The sequence below is a fragment of the Porites lutea genome, chromosome 3 (genome assembly GCF_958299795.1).
Source record: "Porites lutea chromosome 3, jaPorLute2.1, whole genome shotgun sequence".
NCBI classification, from domain to species: Eukaryota; Metazoa; Cnidaria; class Anthozoa; order Scleractinia; family Poritidae; genus Porites; species Porites lutea.
In genome coordinates this window covers 39,988,985-40,013,984 of record NC_133203.1, presented here as the reverse complement: position 1 = coordinate 40,013,984, position 25,000 = coordinate 39,988,985, and the positions used below count along the sequence as shown (strand labels likewise).

General features: G+C 38.8%; 2 protein-coding genes across 2 annotated transcripts in view; both read right to left on the bottom strand.

The window, feature by feature from the left end:
* Window positions 1-6,616, bottom strand: part of LOC140931110 (uncharacterized) — a 22,291-nt gene extending 15,675 nt beyond the window's left edge. Inside the window, exon 1 of the mRNA XM_073380860.1 lies at window positions 6,511-6,616. The gene's annotated coding sequence lies outside the window, so the exon portion shown is untranslated. The remainder of the gene's footprint in view (window positions 1-6,510) is intronic.
* Window positions 1-25,000, bottom strand: part of LOC140932287 (uncharacterized) — a 76,227-nt gene that overhangs the window by 2,767 nt on the left and 48,460 nt on the right. Inside the window, exons 6-9 of the mRNA XM_073381908.1 lie at window positions 21,454-21,483; window positions 14,230-14,804; window positions 13,889-14,055; window positions 9,318-9,331 (exon numbers count right to left, since the gene is read on the bottom strand). Coding sequence (XP_073238009.1) covers window positions 9,318-9,331; window positions 13,889-14,055; window positions 14,230-14,804; window positions 21,454-21,483 — 786 coding nt within the window. The remainder of the gene's footprint in view (window positions 1-9,317; window positions 9,332-13,888; window positions 14,056-14,229; window positions 14,805-21,453; window positions 21,484-25,000) is intronic.

The following is a 25,000-nucleotide window of genomic DNA, read 5'->3' as shown; positions in this document are numbered from 1 at the left end:
TGGGGCCTGGTGGTGAGAGGCCTGAAGGGAGTAGGTTAAAGGTGGTGTTGTCAGGGACATGTGGAAAATTAGAAAACTTTTAAGACACCCACTCATGAAAAAGTGGTTCCACACCATAGACCAGCTGATTAAATACCGAAAGTTTTACGTGAACCCTTCAAACTAGAGAATCCATCAACATGGGTCAGGTGATTACCGTAAAATTCTGAAAATAAGCCCCTCCATGTATAAGCCCCTCCAAATATAAGCCCCCCAAACCAGTAACGCAAAAAACCCTCCGTTAAATCGCACCTCCAAATATAAGCCTCCCAGGGGCTAGTACTTGCAAAATAGCCCTCAAATTCAAAATAAAACAAAGCAAAAACGGTAAATTTATTTCCAGGTATAAGGCTAGCCCAATCGATTTTGAAATGCAAATTTCCTTCCGCAGATAGCCCCTCCAAAAATAAGCCCCTCAAAAAGGGCCTTTGAAAAATGTAAGCCCCGGGGCTTATTTTCGGAATTTTACGGTATTTGTTGACTTTGTATTTGGATCCGCGAGTTCCTTGTGGTTTGTAAAATAACAGACTTTTAAAATGAGCTTTTTAATGAGCCCTAAAGTGCCCAGCATTGTTAAAACACTTGCCACACTGCTGACACTCAAAGGACATCGAGGTTGCTCTGATTTCAAGGTTTTGCAGTTAGGATACCTTTGGAAAGATGAAGAACCACAAATACGTAAATACAGATTATTTGTTTTGTTGCTGCCAGCATAACCTTTGGAGCCTGGTGGTGAGAGGCCTGAAGTGAGTAGTTTAAAGGTGGTGTTGTCACGGGCATGTGGAAAATTAGAAAACTTTTAAGACACCCGCTCATGAAAAAGTGGTTCCACACCATAGACCAGCTGATTAGATACCTAAAATTTTACATGAACCCTTGAAACTAGAGAATCCATCAACATGGGTCAGTTGATTATTTGCTTTGTATTTCGAAATGACAGTTCCTTATGGTTTGTAAAATAACACACTTTCAAAATAATGGTAATTAAGGTTCATCATACAGCATTCATGCAGACAATATAGTGGAACCTGTATTACTATAAATCATATATTAATAGGCTATTTCATTTGAAGTATGTTTGATGGGGGGAACTTAACAGAGAGGGAGGATTATTTGAGGGGGGGAGGGTTATTTAATTTACTGTGGAATGCATCAATAAACATAAAAAAAGGAAGAGGAAGGAACAGACAGAAGTAATGGTTCCCTACTTCCTGTTTTGGACCAGGAACAAATAAACAAACAAACAACAAAACAACAGCCAGAAAATGGTATCAATAATAATTGATTCTTCATAACAACACTGGAATGCAAAGTGCAAACACTCAAGCACATGAAATTGGAAGATCAAAAATAAATCGCAACTTCCATACAAGATCAGTGCACATGAAGTGTTACAGTCGTGATTTATTTACCCCTTTAAGTCCCAGGAGTGATCAACATCAATTTTCCCCAAACAACATCAGTATATAATCAAGTAGAAAGGTTATGAGAATTAATAAAATGATCACTTGAAGGAAATATGCTTTGATCTTTAAACAAATTCTCTTAACCAATTTTTCAAGAATTGTATGGAGGCCAGTGTGGAGAATTTCCATGTTGATCTTGAAGCTTAAAGGGTTATAGCATCTATCACTGATTTATTTGGTCTAAAGAGTAAGAGGGTTTATTCTAGGGATTGGCTTATTCTCTTACTCTTTGTCAGAGTCCAGAGGCCACCATTGTTGTTATTCAGTAGGTGGCCATTTTTCCAAGAAAGAGGGTTGATTATATTAGCTAAAATAATGAATATGATTTCAAGTCACACTTAAAAAGAATAAATAATAATAAATTTTTTAAAAAACTGATTTTGCTCCTTAATAGATTAGTTTAAGGGACACGGTCAGCTATGGAACCACTGGTTTTGCCAGTTTGAAAAGCATTTATCTCAAACCAAAATCAAATTTAGAACTGCGATAACTAGCGGTAACCAATGGTTAGGGAGTGCAAGTGAACATTTGCATTTACCTTAGACAAGGCTGCTGGCTAAGAGAATTTTTGGGAGCCCTTCAGGCTCCTCAAATAAAAAGCTACATTTATAGGGGCCCATTAAAAAAGACAGTAACTTTATTAATGTGTCACACTTCTAACTCACGACAAACGGTGCACTAATCTGTTAATCAATGATCTTCGAATTTATTATTTATCAAACTCATGGGCATAAATAGTAGCATATAGTAGTAAAGGATCAACTAACATTCAAGGGCCAATCTCCTTTTTCCTGTACTAGAGATATAATTATTTCCTTTATTGCATTTCAAGAATGGACCCCTACAGCCAGTGTACCTAAACCTAGTTTTAATTAGTTCACCAGAATCACCATATTGATAGTGTCTGTATCTAAAGTTGACAATCTTGACCACTTCCTCGAGACTTTATTCTCTCCTTGAAACACAGACAACTTTGTCTCATTACACAATGCTAATGAGCATTGCGTGATGAGATGAAACCAGAAAAATACTTCAAACTACAACAAATTGAGCCTTGAGTTCAAGAAACAAGCATTTTTTACATTTACCACTTGAACGGATTTTGAGACACGATTTATTTCTCAAGAAAAATAAATACAACCATTCACAAACACAACAAACGGCAAAGCCAAAAGCACTTGCATATACATGTGCATATGGACCACTGAAAGGTTTTTTATCTTAAAGTTTGGAAAATTGACTCAGTATTTTTGTATAAAGTCTAACTTTTGAACTATCAAAACTGTTTTTATACTTGTCAAGGTATGTATTTACGTGCTTTACACTAGGCAGTGTCAAGGCTACTGCCTAATGGGGGCCTGGTCGCCAGAGGCTCCTACAATTTACTTATGGGCGACCAAAATTTGAAACAAAAGGCCTGAACGGGTGGATAAAAATCATGATTCTCAGGATAACTTCCATTAGATTAACAACAAAATTCCCGCTCATTCTGCACTTTTGAAACAAAAACAGAAAACATTTGGTCGTCAGCCATAGGAAAAAATATTTCCGCCAACAAAAACGGAAACAAACAAGCACTTGTCTTGCTGCAGTGCAGTTGAAGTTTCTTTTCTCAAAATGGAGTCAAATGAATTTCATAGTCTTAGAAAAACCGTAAATAATAAAATCAAGACCTTTTCCCCAGCATTAGAAATGTTAGGTCACTATTGCATATAGTAAAATGATACAAAGTCGTGATGCATGGAAAAGCAAGAGATTTCATTTACACATGACAAAAAGTATTTTATTTTTAATTTTGCAAGTTTGTAGTGTTTTCTATCTTGCTACGAACACGAATGGTACACTTAGCGGTTTATTTAATCATTTATTCAGCATTATCTATGCCTCCCTATTTTTTGCTGTACGTTTTGTGGAAACTTTTGAAAGGCTTGCAAAAACATTTCAGTTTTTTAAAATCTTCACAGCGGTTATTCAAGATCATTTAGACACAGATATAGAGATAGACACTTTGTTAACCCTTTACAGTGTAATTTGTTGTATTGCGCTGCAAGTTTTGCAAACTGAGAATGGATTTTGGGTTTTTCTGTTCCACCAATCATGCATTTTAATGAGGAGAGGTTAAAGCAAATCACAATGTAATGTGTTTGCCCAGCTCGGCTGAGAATGACTCCGACTGCTCAAGAATAGCGAAGGAAATCGCGATGGTGAGTGGATTTTTTGTCGAGGGAAGGAGGCAGACATTTCTTTATTCTTGCAAGTGACAAGAATGAGAAAGATCATAAAAATTTGCGAAGCAAACTTAACTAGTCGATTATTGCCCAAAACAGGACGACCACAACGCAACAGGCCTTGTAATAGGAAACAATCAAAACAGATCGAGATCCACCAATCACAAATGACAAACCATGACCTTTTGAACTCGTGCATGTAAATATAAATTTCCTAAGAGGTCCGCTAAGATGATTGAGGGAACACAAAAACCCAAAATATGCAAAATGCACAGCGGGATACAACAAATTTTCCTTTAAGTCCCAATAGTGACCAACATTAATTTTCTCCTAAGGATATCCATGCATCATCAAAAGAAAAGTTTATGAGAATTACACCTTTTGCTGTTTATTACGAGAAAATATGTGTTTAATTGCATGAAACGGCAATCAATAGCGCAAAGATCCATTCATTAGAGTGAAAAAAAGGAACATTTGCACATAAATCATATTCAATTACGATTTTTGCATAATTAATCAACATTCAATAAACTGCTCTATTTTTCTTATCCTTTCCTTAAGTGGAGGTAAGTGTGTATTGCTACAATCTACAGCTACGATCGGCGACAAAATTACAATGTAGTTGAGACACCTTGCCCTAAAGCCTATGCTTTACTGACTTCTAAATGGGAAATAAAGCTTTCGCTCCACCATCCCCTCCATGCAATGTTGTGCCACTGTTCGAGCTACCTACAGTTAAAGCAACAAAAACTGCAACTTTGAATGAAGGGGAGTGGGGAGGGAGGTAGATTCTTTTCTTCTCTGTACTTATTACCCTAGTTGAGTAAAATGCCTTAATAATTTTGTCGCCGATTGTAGTTTGCTACACCTGAAGCGAAGTCACTTGATTTGTTGTGAGATGAGATGAAAATCACTCAGGCTGGAAGGAGTGATGTTGCATACACTACTAAGAGATATATTACAGTAGAGATCGAGTTGATCAGAAAATTACACGGGATAAAATCTGCTGTTTTGTTTAAAGTAAGAGATGCCCTTAGAAGAACGAACAGTTTCTCCCTAGAACATTATTTTATTTTCAGTCAAAGTGCAATAAAGGACACTTCGGGTGAGGACAAAACATGGACCAGGGGTCCATGGACCCCCACTTTGGACCGGGTCTATGGACTACTTTCATGGACCGGGTCCATGGACCCCCTTTCATGGACCGGGTCCATGGACACTTTTTCTTAATTAATGAGAATTGAACAAAAACAGAAATAGAGCAAAAATAAGATTTGACAAGATGCTGTTCACAAATATTTAGTTGTGCTTACGTAGCTCTGCTTGCACATGTACAGTCGACGAAGAAGAAGACTGTTAAGCCAACACGCTCCCGTACAAAGACTCGCATTATGAACAAGCTGAAGTTTAGAATTTTATTGCTTTTAGAGCAATCGTGACTGAGTCACATCGCAATTGTCCATAGTTGATGTAGCTAACTTCAGTTTAAGCTACAATCCACTTCTTTGATATTCGGATCTGTAAATCCCTATCCATGAGAATTAATCATCCTGCTAAAAACGCTAACAAGCTGGACCCAGCGTGACCAAACATTGACCTCTCAGCATGAAATACACTGAAACCTTCATTAAGCGGACACCTCTATTTAGCGGACGTGGACACCTAAAAAGTACCTGAAATGGTCATTTCTATTGTTGCCAACCTGTATTAAACAGACAATAACAATTAAATTCCACCACCCAACATGCCAGACACCGGAAATGCAAAAGATTGCCTCGAATTGCCACCCACAAATTTTTCGATTTTTACATTAAAAAACGTGACTTGATTAGTTTCACAGTACAGTATTGTTTTCTGTTTCGTTTTGTTTGTATAGAGTTTATTTCTCTCACCTGATTTCTTCAGATTTGAGTTGCAATCTGTGTTTATGGTACTATGATCAATTGGACCACTTTGATAAAGAAATTAATGCAAACGTATGTCATCGTAGTCTCTCGGGGAGTATTCTGAACGTTTCCATCGTTCATTTGAATGGCATTTGACATCTCATATGGCATTATCTATCGAAACCTGTGTTAGGCGGACATCCTGTATTAAGCGGACACTACAGCATTCCTCGAGGGTGTCTGCTTAATACAGGTTTCACTGTAAGCAGTAAAAAATTCACATTTGCTCAGTCAAAACGTTTTCCACTAAAGCATAATCCAGCCATCAGAGGAAACAATTTATAAGAACAAGCAGCATTTTGGCATGAGGTTAAAGTCGTGCATTGAATAATACTGATCAATCGAGTATTGTTTGTTGTTGTTGTTGTTGTTGTTTTTAACCTTATTTTTACTCTATATCTGTTTTTGTTCATTTCCCATTATTTTTAAAAAACTGTCCATGGACCCGGTCCATGACAGGTGGTCCATGGACCCGGTCCATGAAAGTGGTCCATGGACCCGGTCCAAGGTGGGGGTCCATGGACCCCTGGTCCATGTTTTGTCCTCACCCGGACACTTCTACGTTCGCTCATTTTAGATCAACTTCCGAAGCTTACAGGGCGTGTAAAATGATCAGAAATAAATTGGTTTATCGGCCCAGTTACGCTGTAATCGGAATGATATGCTTGACTAAATGCCGAATGCAGTTCAAATCAAGTGATCGATGCGATCACGATCTGTATTACCTTCAAAAACCATTGCAGTGTCACTGAAAGATTTGCTAGAGGACGGCAATGTCCTGTGTAACCTGTGTGACTAACGTATTCTTAATGTACTGAAAGCTTGTCTTACCTTAAGTAACAAGATATTTCCGCCTTGATCAAATCACATGAGGGAAAATGCAACCAAGAAATGGCCTGTCTGGAGGATTCACAGATTCACACATCCGCCGCCATCTTAATTTTGAATTGTGAGAGAATCCTGGGGAGAGTACAAAAACACGCCGGCGGGGGTGAGGACAAAACATGGACCAGGGGTCCATGGACCCCCACTTCGGACTGGGTCCATGGACCACTTTCATGGACCGGGTCCATGGACCCCCTGTCATGGACCGGGTCCATAGACAGTTTTTTAATAACAAGAAATGAACAAAAACAGAAATAGTGCAAAAATAAGGTTAAAAAACAGCAACAACAACAAACAATGCTCGATTGATCAGTAATGTTTGATTGTGCTTACATAGTGTAATATAAGGGGGGGGGGGGTGGGTACCTCATGCCAAAATGCTGCTTACTCCAATGAATTGTTTTCTCTGATGTTTAGATTATGCTTCGGAGGAAATCCTTTTGACTGAGCAAATGTGAATTTTTGCCGCTTGATCGGGAATATCCACACACTCAATCAAACACTCGCAACTTGGACTGTATATCTTTATTCCCAGCAACGATCCTCGTTCACTACACCGTACATTCATTAATTCATTCTGCCTAATCATGACAACTCTCTTTTCTTATACACAGTCTTGGCATTTTTGTTATAAGATATCTATGTGTCATATTCTTATCACATCACGCACGTAACATTCAAAAGCAATTAACTTGTCAACTTAATACATTCCTTATCTCTTTAAAAATACACGCCATCAAGGTTTCCATTACTATGTTTAGGGTAAGGGACGTTGTGTTGCTTAGCGCGCTATATGTTTCCCAACACCGCTTATTTCATACCGAGGGGTCGTGACACACATTTTGATTTTCTACCTCTTTTAAAATGTAAGAGCTGTTCATTGTGTTTGATCAAAAGGGTGTTAGGTTGTTTAATTTCTCTAAAGTGCATCCTGGATCTGAATAATTCTAAGCCACTTTCTTTTTGTCCATGAATGTCACTTTTTCCTACAATGTTTTGTCACGCTGGGCCCAGCTCCTTAGCGCTTTTAGCAGGACGATTATAACTTCTCACGGATAGTGATTTACAGATCCAGGTCTTGAAGAAGAAGAATTGGCAGGGATTGTACCTTAAACTGAAGCTACATCAACTATGGAGAATTGCGATGTGACTCAGTCATGATTGCTCTAAAAGCAATGAATTCTTAACTCCAGCTTGTTTTTCTAAGGGTGATGCGAGTCTTTGTACTGGAGCGCGTATTATTCCTCTCTTGGTGATAACTTTTGAATCAGCTTAATTTTACAGTCTTGCGACTGCACATGTGCAAGCAGAGTGTATGTCATGTAAGCACAACTAAGTATTTGTGATCAATCGTGAGCATTGGTCGACAGCGTCTCGTCAAATCCTTTTTTGGCACTATTTCTGTTTTTGAGTTTCCATGGACCTGGTGCAAAACCTTCTTATAAAAATTTAAAAAAAACTGTCCATGGACCTGGTCCATGACAGGGGGTCCATGGACCCGGTCCATGAAAGTGGTCCATGGACCCGGTCCAAAGAGGGGGTCCATGGACCCCTGGTCCATCTTTTGTCCTCACCCCGCCGGCGGTCCGTCGAGGGTCCGTCAAGGATGATTGTCTGAGGTCGTCGGCGATTGTCGGAGATTGTGGGCCGGATGGTTAGGAGAAGAACGGGAGCTAAGGTTGTTTTTTTTACTTGTTTGTTTGTTTGGTAGTTTCAAGGAATTCAATTACTGTACTTTTAGCGCATTTACGTTTATGTAGCCTCTCTTCCTTCTATGTGCAAATCGTTTTTCTGATGGAAGGTTAGGGATAGACAACAAGAAACGCGTCTGGGGTAGTGAGGGCTGTTCTCGTTGGCCATATTCCTGCAGGCTGCAGCCCCATGAGTTATTTTTTCGAGTTTTTCAAGCAAGCAAGGCCAAGCCCGAGGCGTGTGTGGGGCGCCGGGGTGAAGTGAAAACCACGGACTTTGATCAGATCAATGAAAAACAGTCCCCGGGTACTAACAAAATACAAACATAGGCACGTTAAACGTGCATGAGCTATTTTGAATGCTTCAGTGTAACTTTAATGCTTCGGTGTAACCTTACCAAGAGTGATCAATCTACCTCTTTCATCCTAAATGTAGATTAGGTTTTTGTGCGAAATTGCGTATTGCGGTACAAAATGAAAACGCGAAACGCTCAGCTGAGTCGATCCTCAAGCTATATATTCACTTTCCTCTGTCTTTCCCCGTTACATCTGGTGCAAGTTAAACAAATCGTTAAAGTGAAATAAATTTCTACTCACCAAACGTTGATTAGAAGGAAAACTCTAAGGTTTCCTCGGAGTTTCTTAAGCCAAAATGTGACTCATCGAATACTGAATAGTTACAAAATACCAGGATTTTTATCATTGTGGTAGATGGTTGCATCATCATAATTCACGAGGTTTTCACGTGCGATTCTACTCAGTGAAACAGTCTTTAACTCCGACGACTTATTTCTACATGTTTTAAAAGCTATTGCTTCTCAAAAGACAAGAGCCTTTTTTAAGGCATTGGTTACAAAACGAAACAGGTCTTCATACGTCCAAGCTACTATTTATCATTGTGAAAAGCCAATCTGCATGAGATGTACAGTCACACAGCTGGCTCGTGAAAGTGTTGGACTTTGCCCCCTTTCGTCGTTCGTACGTGAGGGAATTCGAGTTATCACACAGTAAACTAGCTGAGTAAACAGAATTATAAAAATAACTCACGCACACAATTTGCACGTGAAGGTGTTGGTCTTTGGCCCTTTTACAATTCGTACGTTAAAAAAGGCTAATTCTTCACTACAAATTTTCTCAAACGATTTTAAGAAATCACCTCGGCTTCATTATAACATCTGCAATTAAATAATGTTTCATGCAACGTCAAGGTTGATAACCTAACATTTATTAACAAAATTTTGTGAAACGGTCTTTAACTCCGACAACTTATTTCGTCATGTTTTAAAAGCTATTGCTTCCTAAAAGACAAGAGCCTTTTTTAAGGCATTGGTTACTAAATGAAACAGGTCTTCATACGCCCAAGTTACTATTATTATTGTAAAAAGCCAATCTGCATGTGATGTACAGTCACACAGCTGGCACGTGAAAGTGTCGGACTTTGCCCCCTTTCGTCGTTTCGAATTCGAGTTATCACACAGTAATCTCGTAAACAGAATTATAAAAATAACTCATGCACACAATTTGCATGTGAAGATGTTACAAAATTTTCTTAAACGATTTTAAGAAATCACCTCGGCTTTACTACAACATCTGCAATTAAATTATGTTTCATGCAAGGTCAAGGTTGATAGCCTAACATTTAATAACTTCCAAGAAACTTATCAAACTGCCGAAATATATTTCTACTTATATCATGATTATTGTGTCAACTAGCTTCCTCCAATTTAATTCCCTAACGCCACTGTTTCTACTTAAGTGACGCATCTTTACTAAATAGAACCAAAAAGGTCGGTTGAACTTTGTAAGCGAGAGAATAATATTTTTAAAGCTTGTTTACAGGATTAACAATACTCGATACAGCTTTCAAAAAAATAAGCTGCATTTAAACTTCTAAAACCACATTTTATAGGGCGCATACTTTCGAATAAAAGTCTATATCTAAATATCAATTATTGCTTCACTGGAAGAGCTTTGAAAATATACGAAAATATATCTACCTTGAAGCACGTGAAACACAACTCATAAATACGTGCGTTAATACCGTTAACGATAGCCGAATTCGGTCAGAAATGTCTTGAAGTAGCTTCAACACTAAAATATGAACCCTTAAACAGCTGCATCACTGTACACAGCGTTTGAATAATGAAGATATTAAATATAATGTTTCCAAACACCTGTAGCCGTAATAAAAGACGAAAAAATTGTGAAGAATAAAGATGGCGGTCTCAAAGTGCCCTTGTTCGACCTTTACCAATGTCATGTTTAAGTAGATGCTAAGATCTCATTGGTTCCTAAGCATCAACTAATAGTACCTTCAACCTTATTGGCTCTTGCAACAAAGATCCGAACATACAAAGTTACAAAGCCACAAAGATACATACGCTCACACCACTGACATATGAGCTATTTTTTCAAAATAGCTCAACAAAACGCATCCATATCTGACTCTGTGACTGAACTTTGACTTCTGGTGTTTTCCCGAGTTTCTTGTCCTTCAAAGAGAATTCCATTATTTTATAAATACGGTTCTCAGTGACAATGGACTGATTGTCGGTTGTACTAAAAGTTATGTTAAGCTGGTTGCTACAAGTCAGAGGATGATGAAATCTGCTTTCAAACTTTTCCTCTACCAATCCCGGCGTAACCACTTGAAGTAAATCCGCGAACGTTTTTTAATCGAACTTAATCGACCGCGACCGATAATGTTCGATTAAGTTCGGTGATCGAAAAAAATCGAACTCTCACAAAAAAAAAATTAGTGATTAAATCGAACTTTGATTGAGTTCGATTAGGTTCGATAGTCGAAGTTGGCGTTCATTCGATTAAAAAATAGGACGTTATAAAGAAAATTGCGCGTGTCTTCCCGAATGTTTTATTTTTTGTAGGGTGTCCTACGACTGAGTATATTCCGGGAGTGGTTGTGGCGGATCAGTGTACAGTATAGTGTATTTTTTGCAAGAAGAAGAACACCTGGGAAGAACAAGACTATAATTCTCAATCACACTGAATATTATGGTCCGATAAAGACTTTTTTACTTTATAGCGTCCCTTTAAGGTTCAGACCTTCTCCACTATTGTATCTGCCACGTGGACCAGGGAAACTAAGCAGCGCTACAGTAAAACAAAGCCATCAAGCGAATCCAATAAACCCGGAACATTTATGCTTCATGATCGTAAATAATCTGGTTGTTTTGTTGCTTTGTTCTTGCTTATTTTGAGTGTAGATTAGAACGTTCATTAAAGTTTGATTGCTTCGATTGAGTGCGGAAATCGAACTCTCACGAACTTTTTTGGTTCGACTGTGTTCGATTACTGAACGTACTCGAATCCAATTGTTCGATTGAGTTCGATTAAGTTGGATTACCGAACGGCAGTTCAAATGGTTACGCCGGGACCAATATCGGAGCAAGTACAGTGCAAGACATAAATGCCGGATCATCGTTTTCATGACACTAAAGAGTAAAGACGGTTTATCGACAGCCGCCCATGCACAGACAGACGGCTACTCCCTCATCAAAATACGCCAAAATAGACAGATTAGCTTGCGTGGCAGGCGTTTGAAAGGGAAGGGAAAGGGGGTGATGAGTGCAAAGAAACACGAGGGGGCCGCGCCAAACACCCACTTTCCCTTCCCTTTCAAGCACCCGCCACGCAGGCCATAGACGGATTAGTTCGACTCCAGTAACTTTGGTTTGATACTGAATGCAGACAAATCCAGCTTAGATAGGCTTGAATTAAAAAAAAACGAAGTAGTATCCAGCGTATGTAAGAGAAACTAAATCTGAACAGTTCTTTAAGGAGCTTGACTTGATAGACTCTTGACGTTCGGATGATGGATATATTTTTCAAAAATTTTAGCTGGTATTTCTATAGCTTTTTTATCTCGATGAATTTTTGTAACTTTTTCAGCTAACTAATTTTCTTGAATTAGCCATTTTTTCAGCGTATATGGTCACATTCACTTATTTAATATCCTCTGTCCAATCTGTACATTTTAATTTTTTTTTGTGAATTGACTTATAAGTCTCTTAGTATATTTGTGTTTAGACTTAACAGAAACTATAGGTTAAAAATTCTTTTAATTTTATTTTACAAAATGCGGAGAATCAGAGATAACTGGTAAAACTGGTTTTGCTATAATGTTCTTAGGTCATCATACTAGATTGATGAAAAAAGAAAAACACGGCGAGAGGCGGTGATAAACATGGTAAACCAAAGCTTTTTTTCTATAAACCTAACGTAAACTATGCGTACACTATTACAAAATTGTCTAATCTTGGTTATCACACCCTCATATCCGGACAGTACGGGTCCAAAAAAATCCAGATTGTTTGGATTTTCTTGCTAGCCGGAACAAACATTTGTAAGAACTGGATTGATCCATACAGCAGCTGCCTGCTGCTCTGATCTTATTCTCAATTTAAAAAATTTCCGCCAAACTCAGCGTCTTCTCTTAGTGGAAACATGGAAAGAAACGTTGCTCTTTAACTAGTGGTGGTTCATGCTATTACCACTTGTCAACTTAAAATTATCTAGAATTTGCTTCAAGAACATTTAGAAGACAATTGCAATTTCTCAAGAGCTGAGACGCGCGCTCTAAGCCACAGCAAGTATGGGGCGGGGGGGGGGGGGGGGTTTCCTGATTTTTTGTGAAATTTTCGATTCCGGGATTTGTTTAAGTAGGAAAATTTTCGCAAGTATTTTTTGGGCAGTTTGATTTACGTGGAGATTCTTTTGGGTATTCAAAAGTATCTGAAGATTTATGATTGTTATATCATTTAACGCTTTCATATCATGTGAAGAATTATGGAGATCTCGGAGGGTGTATAACACCCTCCTCGATCTCCATAATTCTTCATAAGATACTCAGCCTCTGCCTCATTCATTAACTGTTAAATAACAGTTACTATAATAACTGGAGAGTTCCACAAGCCAAAGCTATGAGAACATTATAAATACAAGACTGTAGAATATAGATGAAACTAACAAAGCATCTTTTTACATTGTAAGTAAAAAGTCTCTTTCCATTCGTATCATGAGAAGTCATAGTCTTCTATAAGTGGTCACATACAAATAAGTACCAACTAAGATAAAATTTAAATCGAGTTTTTCTTTCACCGAAGAATTAACACAGAAGCTGTTCTTTCATCGTTTATTCCATCTCGATAATCATATAAATCGAATGAACCACAAGTATGAAAGCAACAAGCTTTAAACAGTTGCTTTTAGAGTTGAAAACTTAAAAATGTTGTCAAAGCACCAAAAACAAACAAAAGAGAAGAACAGGACCAAAATGCTTTTTTTTAACTTTAAGAATAATCGTCACAAACATGGGTCATATGATTTTCATAGTGTTGAAGAAGAAGAGCCTCACTATTCATCTCCTCTTGACAAATCCAACAGCTGTGTTTCTCAATAATGACCGATCGTGCATCTGTTACACCATTGTTTCCGGTTTCTCTCTGTGTCTGCTGGTTCTCTGTAAAGCCTGTGACCCTGACATCAACGTTTTCACTTCCTGCTCTCTTCCGTTTACAGGATTCCAATCGTTTGGACAGGCATTTGTTTTCCGGGGAAAATTTAGGTGACCTTTCCTGCATGTGGAATCTTTCATGACTCCTCAGGTTTACTGCTTGGTTAAAACACTTGCCACACTGCTTACATTCGTAAGGCTTTTCCCCAGTGTGAACTCTTTCATGACCCTTTAGGTGTCCTACCTGTCTAAAACACTTGCCACACTGTTTACATTCATAAGGCTTTTCCCCAGTGTGAACTCTTTTATGTCTCCTTAGGCTTCCCGCTTCGCTCAAACACTTGCCACACTCTTTACATTCAAAACGCTTTTCCCCAGTGTGAACTATTTCATGTCTCCTTAGCCTTCCTGCTTCACTAAAACACTTGCCACACTGTTTACATTCAAAAGGCTTTTCCCCAGTGTGAACTCTTTCATGAGCCCTTAGGTGTCCTGCTACACTAAAACACTTGCCACACTGCTTACATTCATAAGGCTTTTCCCCAGTGTGAACCCTTTCATGACGCTTTAGGTGTCCTACCTGACTAAAACACTTGCCACACTGTTTACATTCATAAGGCTTTTCCCCAGTGTGAACTCTTTCATGAGTCCTTAGGCTTCCTGCTTCACTAAAACACTTGCCACACTGTTTACAATCAAAAGGTTTTTCCCCAGTGTGAACTCTCTCATGATTCCTTAGGGCAGCTGCTACACTAAAACACTTTCCACACTGTTTACATTCGTAAGGCTTTTGCCCAGTGTGCACCCTTTCATGAGTCCTTAGGTGTCCTGCTTCACTAAAACACTTGCCACACTGCTTACATTCGTAAGGCTTTTCCCCAGTGTGAACTCTTCCATGACCCTTTAGGTGTCCTACCTGTCTAAAACACTTGCCACACTGTTTACATTCATAAGGCTTTTCCCCAGTGTGAACTCTTTCATGGGTCCTTAGGTGTCCTGCTTCATTAAAACGCTTGCCACACTGTTTACATTCATAAGGCTTTTCCCCAGTATGAACTCTTTCATGAGTCCTTAGGCTTCCTGCTTCGCTGAAACACTTGCCACACTGCTGACACTTAAAGGACATTGAGGTTGCTGTTCTTTAAAGGTTTTACAGTTAGGATACCTTTGGAAGGAAGAAGAAGCATTATTAGTTAAATGCAGCACATTATTTGTTTTGTTGCCACCAGCATAAACTTTGCGCCCTGGTGGCGAGAGGCCTGAAGGGAGTAGTTTAAAGGTGGTGTTGTCAGGGACATGTGGAAAATTAGAAAACTTTTAAGACACCTGCTCAAGAAAAAGTGGTTCCACACCATAAACCAGCTGATTACATACCTAAAATTTTACATGAACCCTTCAAACTAGAGAATCTATCAATATGGGTCAGTTGATTATTTGCTGACTTTGTATTTGGATCTGAGAGTTCCTTGTGGTTTGTAAAATAACACACTTTTAAAATAATGGTAATTAAGGTTCATCATACAGCATTCATACAGACAATATAGTGGAACCTGTATTACTATAAATCCTCTATCAAGCTCCCTGGAGGCATTGGCATTTCAAGCATGTTTGATGGGGGAGATTAACAGAGGGGGAGGATTATTAGAGAGGGGGAGGGTTATTTTAGGTGGCTCCGTCATTAATATTGGAGCATTTAGCTGTGACAAATTTTCCGTCATAACTTTTTCGTTTTTAGAGCGATGGAGGCGAAACTTTGCAAAGAACAACAGATATCATTCGGCAATAGTACGAAATATTCCGGTTTCATTGATGGTAAATATTTTTTGAGAAACTTGTGCTTAAAAGGACCCTAGTGTTCAAAGAAAATCGTGTCTAGTAAAAAATTTTGCTGATATTTTTTAACTGTAATTTCTGGTATCATCTTTCATTGACATAATAAATATGTCGGAGAAATTTCAGAAAAATTGTTGCAGCAGAAGTCCGTAACTAAAACTCGCTCAAAATTTAGCTGTGGAATTATTTTGGAATTTCAAAAATAAATGGCTATCAGGTAGAAGGAGCTACAAGTTCGAATTTTCGGGACAAGTAAATTCAATGTTTGCTACAAATGAAAACAAAAGCTGATTGCCTATCGTGCTATTCTTTAAAAGGTACTTTTTAGTTTTAGAAGCACTATAAATTGCTCCAAACCTTGCTCTGACGTCGAATGAGTTGTTCCTCAACATTTTTAAAATCTTTCTTGGCAGTTTTGGTTCAAACTCCTGCTACATACATTTTGTTGTATTGCAATGCATCCTCAACGGCTTTTTCTGCTGAACGTTGCTCCCAATTCAGGAAAAAGGTATTGGGATTGTAAGCTACCTTGTATCGAAGCTCAGATAGAACTGTCCAGCACCCTTGTTTTTGACCAGAAAATGTGCACAAGCGGCAGCTCTGCAAGGAATTCGCACCTCAGCTAGGGGGAATGAATGACAATGGTGCCCATGTCTGCGAACCGATCTGTATAAACATGTATTGCAGAGCAAAACATAATAATCAAGAAAGAACTACCCATTCATTGACGGAAGGAGTAACAGAAATTTCAGAGTTGTAAATTTATTCACGGGCATTATTTTTGCAATAATTTTATAATTAATTTTATTTTTAATTTTATTTTGCACTCTGATGTAATTCGGTTCACAGGCATGGGCATCATTGTTGTTCGTCCCCCCTGGGTGAGGTGTGAATTCTTCGTAGAACTGCCACTCGTGCTCATTTTGTAGTCATAAACAAAGGTGCTGGACAGTTCTATCTGAGATCTGATACGAGGTAGCGTCCAATCTCAATACCTTTTTCCTGAGTTGGAAGCAATGAACAGCAGTAAAAGTCTTTGAAAATGGATTGCAGTACATCAAAATATATGCAACAGGAGTTTGAGCCAAAACTGCCAAGGGATATTTTAAAAAACAAGTCATTCAACTTCAGAGCAAGGTTTGGAGCAATTTATAGTGGTTCTCAAAGTAAAAAGTACCTTTTAAAGAATAGCACTTTAGGCAATCAGCTTTTGTTTTCAGAATTGGCAAACATTGAATTTACTTGTCCCGAAAATTCAAACTGGTGGCTCCTCCTACCTGATAGTAATTTATTTTTGAAATTCCAAAACAATTTCACAGCTGAATTTTCAGCGACTTTTAGTTACGGACTTCTGCTCCAATGATTTTTCTGAAATTCCTCTGGCATATTTATTATGTCAATTAAAGCCGATACCAGAAATTTTGGTAAAAAATATCAGCAAATATTTTTACTAGACGCGATTTTCTTTGAACAGAAAGGTCCTTTTAAGCCCTAATTTAGCAAAAGATATTTACCATCAATGAAATTGGAATTTTTTTATATTATTGCCGGATGATATCTGTTATTCTTTGCAAAGTTTCTCAGCCATCGCATCAAAAACAAAAAAGCTATGACGAAACCTTCGTCACAGCTAAATGCGCCCATATTAATTACGGAGCCACCTTAACAACCTTAACCGATGGTTAGGAAGTGCAAGTGAACATTTGCATTTACCTTAGAGCAAGGCTGCTGGGTAAGAAAATTTTTGGGAGCCCTTCAGGCTCCTCAAATAAAAAGCTACATTTATAGGGCCCATTAAAAAAGACAGTAACTTTATTAAATGCTGTCACACTTCTAGCTCACGACAAACCATGCACTAATCTGTTAATCGATAACCTTCAAATTTATTATTTATAAAACTCAAGGGCACAAATAGTAGCATACAGTAGTAAAGGATCAACTAACATTCAAGGGCCAATCTCCTTTTTCCTGTACTAGAGGTATTATTTGCTTTATTGTATTTCAAGAACAGACCCCTACAGCCAGTGTACCTAAACCTAGTTTTAATTAGTTCATCAGAATGACCATATTGATAGTGTCTGTATCTAAAGTTGACAATCTTGACCACTTCTTTGAAACTTGATTCTCTCTCCTTGAAACGCAGACAATTTTGTCTCATTACACAATGCTAAAGAGCATTGTGTGATGAGATGAACACAGAAGAATACTTCAAACTCCAACAAATTGAGTTTCAAAATGCAAAAATCGAGACTTGAGTTTCGAGAAACAAGCATTTTTTTATATTCGCCACTTGAAAGGATTTTGAGATACGATTTATTTCTCAAGAAAAATGAAAACCACTCGCAAAAACAGCAAACGGTACAGCTAAGAGCACTTGCATGTAGAAGTGCATATGCAAAGTTAATAAAAAAAGGGCCACCGAAAGGTTTTTTATCTTAAAGTTTAGAAAATTGACTCAGTATTTTTGTATGAAGTCTAACTTTTGAACTATGTATTTACATGCTTTACACCAGGCATGTCCAGGTTACTGCCTAATGGGGGCCTGGTCTCCATAGGCTCCTACAATTTACTTATGGGCGACCAAAATTTTATTCAAGGAGCCCGAACGTGTGCATAAAAATCACGATTCTCAGGCTAACTTCCATTAAATGAACAACAAAATTCCCCGCTCATTCTGTACTTTTGAAACAAAAACAGAAAACATTTTGTTGTCAGCCATAGGAAAAAAATATTTCTGCCAATAAAAGGTACACAAACGAGCACTTGTCTTGCTGCAGTGTAGTTGAAGTTTCTTGTCTCAAAATGGAGTCAAATGAATTTCACAGTCTTAGAAAAACCATCAATAATAAAATCAAGACCTTTTCCCCAGCATTAGAAATGTTAGGTCACTATTGCATGTAGTAAAATGAAACAAAGTCGTGATGCATGGAAAAGCAAGAGATTTCAAATTACACATGACAAAAAGTATTTTATTTTTAATTTTGCAAGTTTGTAGTGTTTTCTACCTTGCTAGGAACACGAATGGTTCAATTAGAGGTTTATTTTATCATTTATTCAGCATTATCTACACCTCCCTATTTTTTGCTGTACGTTTTGTGGAAACTTTTGAAAGGCTTGCAAAAACATTTCAGTTTTGGAAAATCTTTACGGCAGTTATTCAAGATCATTTAGACATAGACATAGACACATTGTTAACCCTTTACAGCGTAATTTGTTGTATTGCACTTCACGTTTTGCAAACTTAGAACAGACTTTGGGTTTTTCTGTTCCGTTCCATTTTAGTGAAGGCGGGGTTAATGCAAATCACAATGGAACTTGCTCGCCCAGCTTAGCTGAGAATGACTCCGACTGCTCAAGAATAGTGAAGGAAATTGTGATAGTGAGTGGATTTTTTGTCAAAGGAAGGAGGCAGACATTGCTTTATTCTTGCAAGTGACAAGAATGAGAAAGATCATAAAAATCTGCAAAGCAAACTTAACTAGTTGATTATTGCCCAAAACAGGACAATCACAAAGTAACAAACCTTGTAACAGGAAACAAACAAAACGGATCGAAATCCACCAATCACAAATGACAAACCATGACCTTTTGAACTCGTGCAAGTAAATATAAATTTCCTAAGAGGTCCGCTAAGATGATTGAGGGAACACAAGAACCCAAAATATGCAAAATGCACAGCGGGATACAACAAATTTTCCTTTAAGTCCCAATAGTGACCAACATTAATTTTCTCCTAAGGATATCCACCCATTATTAAAAGAAAAGTTTATGAGAATTACACTTATTGCTGTTCATTAAGAGAAAATATGCATTCATTTGCATGAAACGGCAATCAATATGCCGAAGATCCATTCATTAGAGTGAAAAAAAGGAACATTTGCGCATAAATCATATTCAATTACGAGTTTTGCATAATTAATCAACATTCAATAAACTGCTCTATTTTTCTTTTCCTTTCCTTAAGTGGAGGTATGTGTGTATTGCTACAATCTAGAGCTACAATCGGCGACAAAATTACAATGTAGTTGTGACACTTTGTTCTAAAGCTGATGTTTTACTGACTTCTAAAGGGGAAATAAAGCTTTTCCTCCCCCATCCCCTCCATGCAATGTTGTGCCGCTGTTTGAGCTACCTATAGAAAACAACAAAAACTGCAGCTTTCAATGAAGGGGAGTGGGGAGGGAGGTGGATTCTTTTGTTCTTTGTAGTTATTACCCTAGTTGAGTACAATGCCTCAATAATTTTGTTCCCGATTGTAGTTTCCTAAACCTGAAGGGAAGTCACTTGATTTATTGTGAGATGAGATTAAAATCACTCAGGCTGGAAAGAGTGATGTTACATAGACTACTTAGAGATGTACAGTAGAGAGTTGAGCAGAAAATTACACGGGATAAAATCTGCTGTCTTGTTTAAAGTAAGAGATGCCCCTAGAAGAACGAACAGTTACTCCATAGAACATTATTTTATTTTCAGTCAAAGGGCAATAAAGGACACTTCTAGCTCAACTTCCGAAGCTTACAGGGCGTGCAAAGTGCTTTGCTCGACTACATGCCGAACGCAGTTTAAATCAAGTGATCGATGCGATCATGATGAAAATTACCTTCAAAAACCATTGCAGTGTCATTGAAAGATTTCGCAAGAGGACTGCAATGTCCTGTGTGCCCTGGGTGACTAACATATCCTTAATGTATTGAAAGCTTTTCCTACCTTAAGTAACAAGATATTTTCGCCTTGATCAAATCACACGAGGGAAAATGCAACCAAGAAATGGCCTGTCTGGAGGACACGGACGCCATCTTTCCGCCATCTTAATTTTGCATTGTGAGAGAAACCTGGGGAGAGTACAAAAACACGCCGGGGGTCCGTCGAGGCATCCTCGGAGACCCAGGGGCAGATAAAGGGGGCGAGAGAAAGTCTAATGCACCTATCAATGTAAATCCCGTCGGGGGGGAGTGCGGGCAAGGGGAGGGGATTTGATGCCTGGGACTATCCCCTCTGTCGGGCTTTTGATCGTGTGAAGCGACCCCGGGGTCGGGACATTATACACTTAATGTCAGATCCCAAGGGAAACAGTTAGTTTTGTTTTCCCGAGAGTCCTGATGTTTCCCGAGACGAAGTCGAGGGAAACATTAGGACTCGAGGGAAAACAAAACTAACTGGTTTCCCGAGGGATCTGACATTAAGTGTTTTGTTATATTTCTAGACTTTCACTTCAACAGCAACAAAAGAATAACCGGGGCGAACGAAAACGAACCAAAACAGTCGACTCGGTACTTATAACAACACAAATTTAATTCTCAAAACCACTGAATGAATGATTTACAAACAAAAGTACTTTCCTTATATCATCTGCATCTTTTTCCTCCAACACAGCTGCTGTTTTTCTTCTGGGAACTTCTGGGATAACTTTAAAAATCGTTGCTTTTTAGCTTGAGGCTTCGTGATTGTGTTGTTGTGTTCATTCACGAAAAAGAAAACCGGCAGGACCTGGCGGTGTTTTTCCCGCCTTCTGTCACGCCACTTTCCACCATGCTTTGATCACGTGCTGCAATGTATCCCGAGCGGGATACATTCTTTAATGTATCACGATCGGGATACATTTGATTTTAGTCAAGGCCACGTGACCAAGAATCAACCAATGGCAGCCCCTGTTTAGTTGAGTGAAATTCTAGGAATATAACAATTGACTTTGACCGACAGAAGCCTGGTATCAATTCAGAAGCAGTTACCAAGTCCGTCCCTCGAGGCTTCCTGAAAGTCACGTTTTGGAGAAAGGTCTGAAGTTTTCATTTGTTTTAATCACCATAATCCGATACTTTAAACTGTCATCTAAACAGATAATGTCTATTTTGAGGAAGTTTTTATCTTCAAGTTCCCATCTGATTGTAAAACTCGATTGAAATCGAATTCCATCGTGAAAGTCTGAGGATTTTTTATGGGTCACTGATCCGACCTGTTCCGACATGTTGAGCAGATGTTATAAAGCATTTTACGTTTTATTAATATTATATAGCACGGTCAATCTTCCTGGGGTGATTTTGTTGTTCAAGATAAGAGATGCTGGTGGAGAGAGAATAATTACAGCGAGTAATTTAATGGAGCTTCCGTTAACCGTAAATAAAAGTAGTAACAACGTGTTTGAAATGATCTTTTATTCGTTTTATATAGTATTATAGCATTGTTTGTTTAGACTTTTTCCCCTGGGGTGGGGGCTTTTTTGACACTTTTGATTGACCTTTCGTTTCCCACCCTGGGGAATTTGATCGAAAAATTTTAAAATTTGTCAAATCCCCACCCCTTGCCCGCACTCCCCCCCCCCCCCCCCACGGGGTTTACATTGATAGGTGCATAAACGGACGGAAAAATACAGCTATTTCGAGAAAGGTTGTCGGAGAAAATGCACGTGACAATCCCGAAAGGTATTGTGGGTGGTTTTTTCACTGTTCTTCAAAGAAATTTGAAACAATGGCACGAGAGGCCATGGACTTATGTTTGCGAGTGCTAAAGGAAAGCAGTAAAAGTAGGTTCGTCAGCTTCAGGGTCAGGAACAGTGTATTGGTCATATCCCATTTTACCTTTCTGGATTGTCGCGTGCGCATTTTTCCCGACAACGTTTTTCGAAATAGCTGTATATATGGCACGAAGAAAAGTAAAGAACGGCGAGAAGAGCCCCTGGGGACAATGTCTTACCAGACCACTTCCAAACGGTCGCCGCCGTTCTGGCTTCTGATTGGTGCCAGAAAACGTGTATTAGTTCAACTCTAGTAACTTCAGTTTGATACTGAATGCAGACAAATCCAGTTTACATAGGCTTGAATTAGAAGAAAAGGAGGCGCACGATGTAGACGAAGTAGTATCCAGCGTATGTAAGAGAATCTAAATCTGAACAGTTCTTAAAGGAGCTTGGCTTGACAGACTCTTGACGTTCGGATGATGGATTTATTTTTCAAAATTTCAGCTGGTATTTCTATAGCTTTTAGCTGATAGAGTTTTGTATCTTTTTCAGCCAACTGATTTTCTTCAATTAGCCATTTTTCCAGCGGATATCAGCACATTCACTTATTTAATATCCTATGTCCAATCTGTACGTTTTAGTTTTTTCCGTGGCTAAACTGTGAATCAGTGACTTATAAGTCTCTTAGTATATTTGTGTTTAGACTTAACCGAAACTATAGGTTAAAAATTCTTTTAATTTTAGTTTACAAAATGCGGAGAATCAGAGATAACTGGTAAAACCTGTTTTGCTATAATCTTCTTAGGTCGTCAGTACTAGATTGATGAAAAAAGAAAAACACGGCGAGAGGCGGTGACAAACATGGTAAACCAAAGCTTTTTTTCTATAAACCTAACGTAAACCAGGGGCGGATCCAGGATTTTTTTTGAGGAGGGGGTGCACTCGTCTCTTGCTCTACTTCAACACCAACAAACCAAATAGTGTTTTTTTTGCAGAATACCAGTTGTATTGGAAAACCGCAGGTCATCTTTGGGGAGGGGGGGTGCGCAACCCCTACACCCTCCCCCTAGATCCGCCCCTGTAAAGTATGCCTCATTTTCAAAATTAAATTGTGCTAATATCAAAATTTCAAAACGATTACAAAATTGTCTAATCTTGGCTATCACACCCTAATGTTCGTACAGTACGCGTCCAAAAAATCCAGATTGTTTCGATTTTCGTGCCAGCCGGAACAAAGTTTGAAATACCGTATTTATTCGAATAAGCGCCCAAACTCGAATTAGCGCCCACCTCGAATAAGCGCAAGCGCCCATCCTAGAGGCAGGAAAAGTTAATAAGCGCCCTGCCTCGAATAAGCGTCCACCCGCTCCCCACAGCCCTCCCCTTCCCACTCAAACTCAGATAAGCGCCCACCCTTTACCCCTACCCTACCCCCCTTCCTCCTACGACACACACAACAAAATGAATAAGTACAAATAAGAGACTTCCCCGAAGACGGATTTTTCAAGTCTTCAGAGTATTTTACAGAAACCTTGCATTGTTACATCTTCTCGTTTTGTTGTTACCATTGATTGTTTTGTGGCAAAATAAACATACTACACACGCTTAAAATGGTGAAAATTCAATAGGCGCTCAGCCTCAAATAAGCGCCCACCTCCAATAAGCGCCAATTCTCAAGATCCAAAAATTAATAAGCGCCCAGGGCGGTTAATCGAATTTATACCACTACATGACAAATTTCTGCAATTTGATTGGCTTAGAGCAGTGGTATTTCAGCTTAATTTGAAATACCTACATGTGAAAATTACAAAACTATTGCGGGTAGTGGTATAAACAAATAATAACATGATTTGTACGTAATATTTGGCATAAATACCACGAGTGATATTTCGAAATTGTTATACGTAATTTCACGAGCCGTTAGGCGAGTGAAATTTGAGAATACGGTAACTGGATTCATCCATACAGCAGCTGCCTGAGGCTCCGATCTCCTTCTCAATTTCAACACTTTCCGCCAAACTCAGCGTCTTCTCTTAGTGGAGAAATGGAAACAAACGTTGCTCTTTAACTAGTGGTGGTTCATACTATTACCACTTGTCAACTTAAAATTATCTGGAATTTGATTCAAGAACATTCAGAGGACAATTACAAATTCTCAAGTGCTGAGAAGCGCGCTCTAAGTCCCAGCGGGCTGGGGAAGGGGGAATACTCTCGATATCCAGCCGGACAGGGATAATCAAAGGATTTCTTTTGGAAATTTTCGATTTCGGGATTTGTTTGGGTAGGAAAATTTTGGCAAGTATTTTTTGGGCAGTTTGATTTAAGTAGGGATTGTTTTGGGTATTGAAAACAATCTGAAGATTCATGATAGTTATGTCATTTAACGCTTCTTGGAAATTTTTATGGCTCGGCACGGGATTTTTTTGCGCGTTAAATTTTGGTCCAGGAAGTTCTTTGGGTTTTGTTTGAAGCCCTAGGAATTTTTGGGGTGTTTGATTTTTTTTCCGTTCGATAATCCCTGTCACTTAAACTGCGGAGTACCCGGCCCCCCCCCCGCCCTCCACTGGGCTCTAAACACTGGACTCTTGCCCCCCAGAAGACACGTGATATGACGTGTTCTGTGGGTGTTGAGAGTTCTAGGTCAGGGCTTAAATCAGAGTGCGCGGATATTTTTCATCAGAGCTTTCTCTGGTCGTTACGCCATGCTGACGAGCCCCAAAAAGGGCCAAACAGCTGTCTATAGCTACAATCCCGCTCTGTTTTTGGTTCTTTCGGTGTCGCGTTGATGTCTTGCAGAGTTAATTTTCACGTAGTACGATCAGCATTGCAGTATTCTGCTTGCAGAATTTAATGTCTACTGATCATTTTTGCTGGTCAGCTCTTTATAGATCCTACGTTCTTCGGCATATTTGTTTGTGGTCCTTTGCAGTCCTTTGTGGTTAAGGTTTGTACACACACATTGGACAACTTTAAATCGGTGAGAAA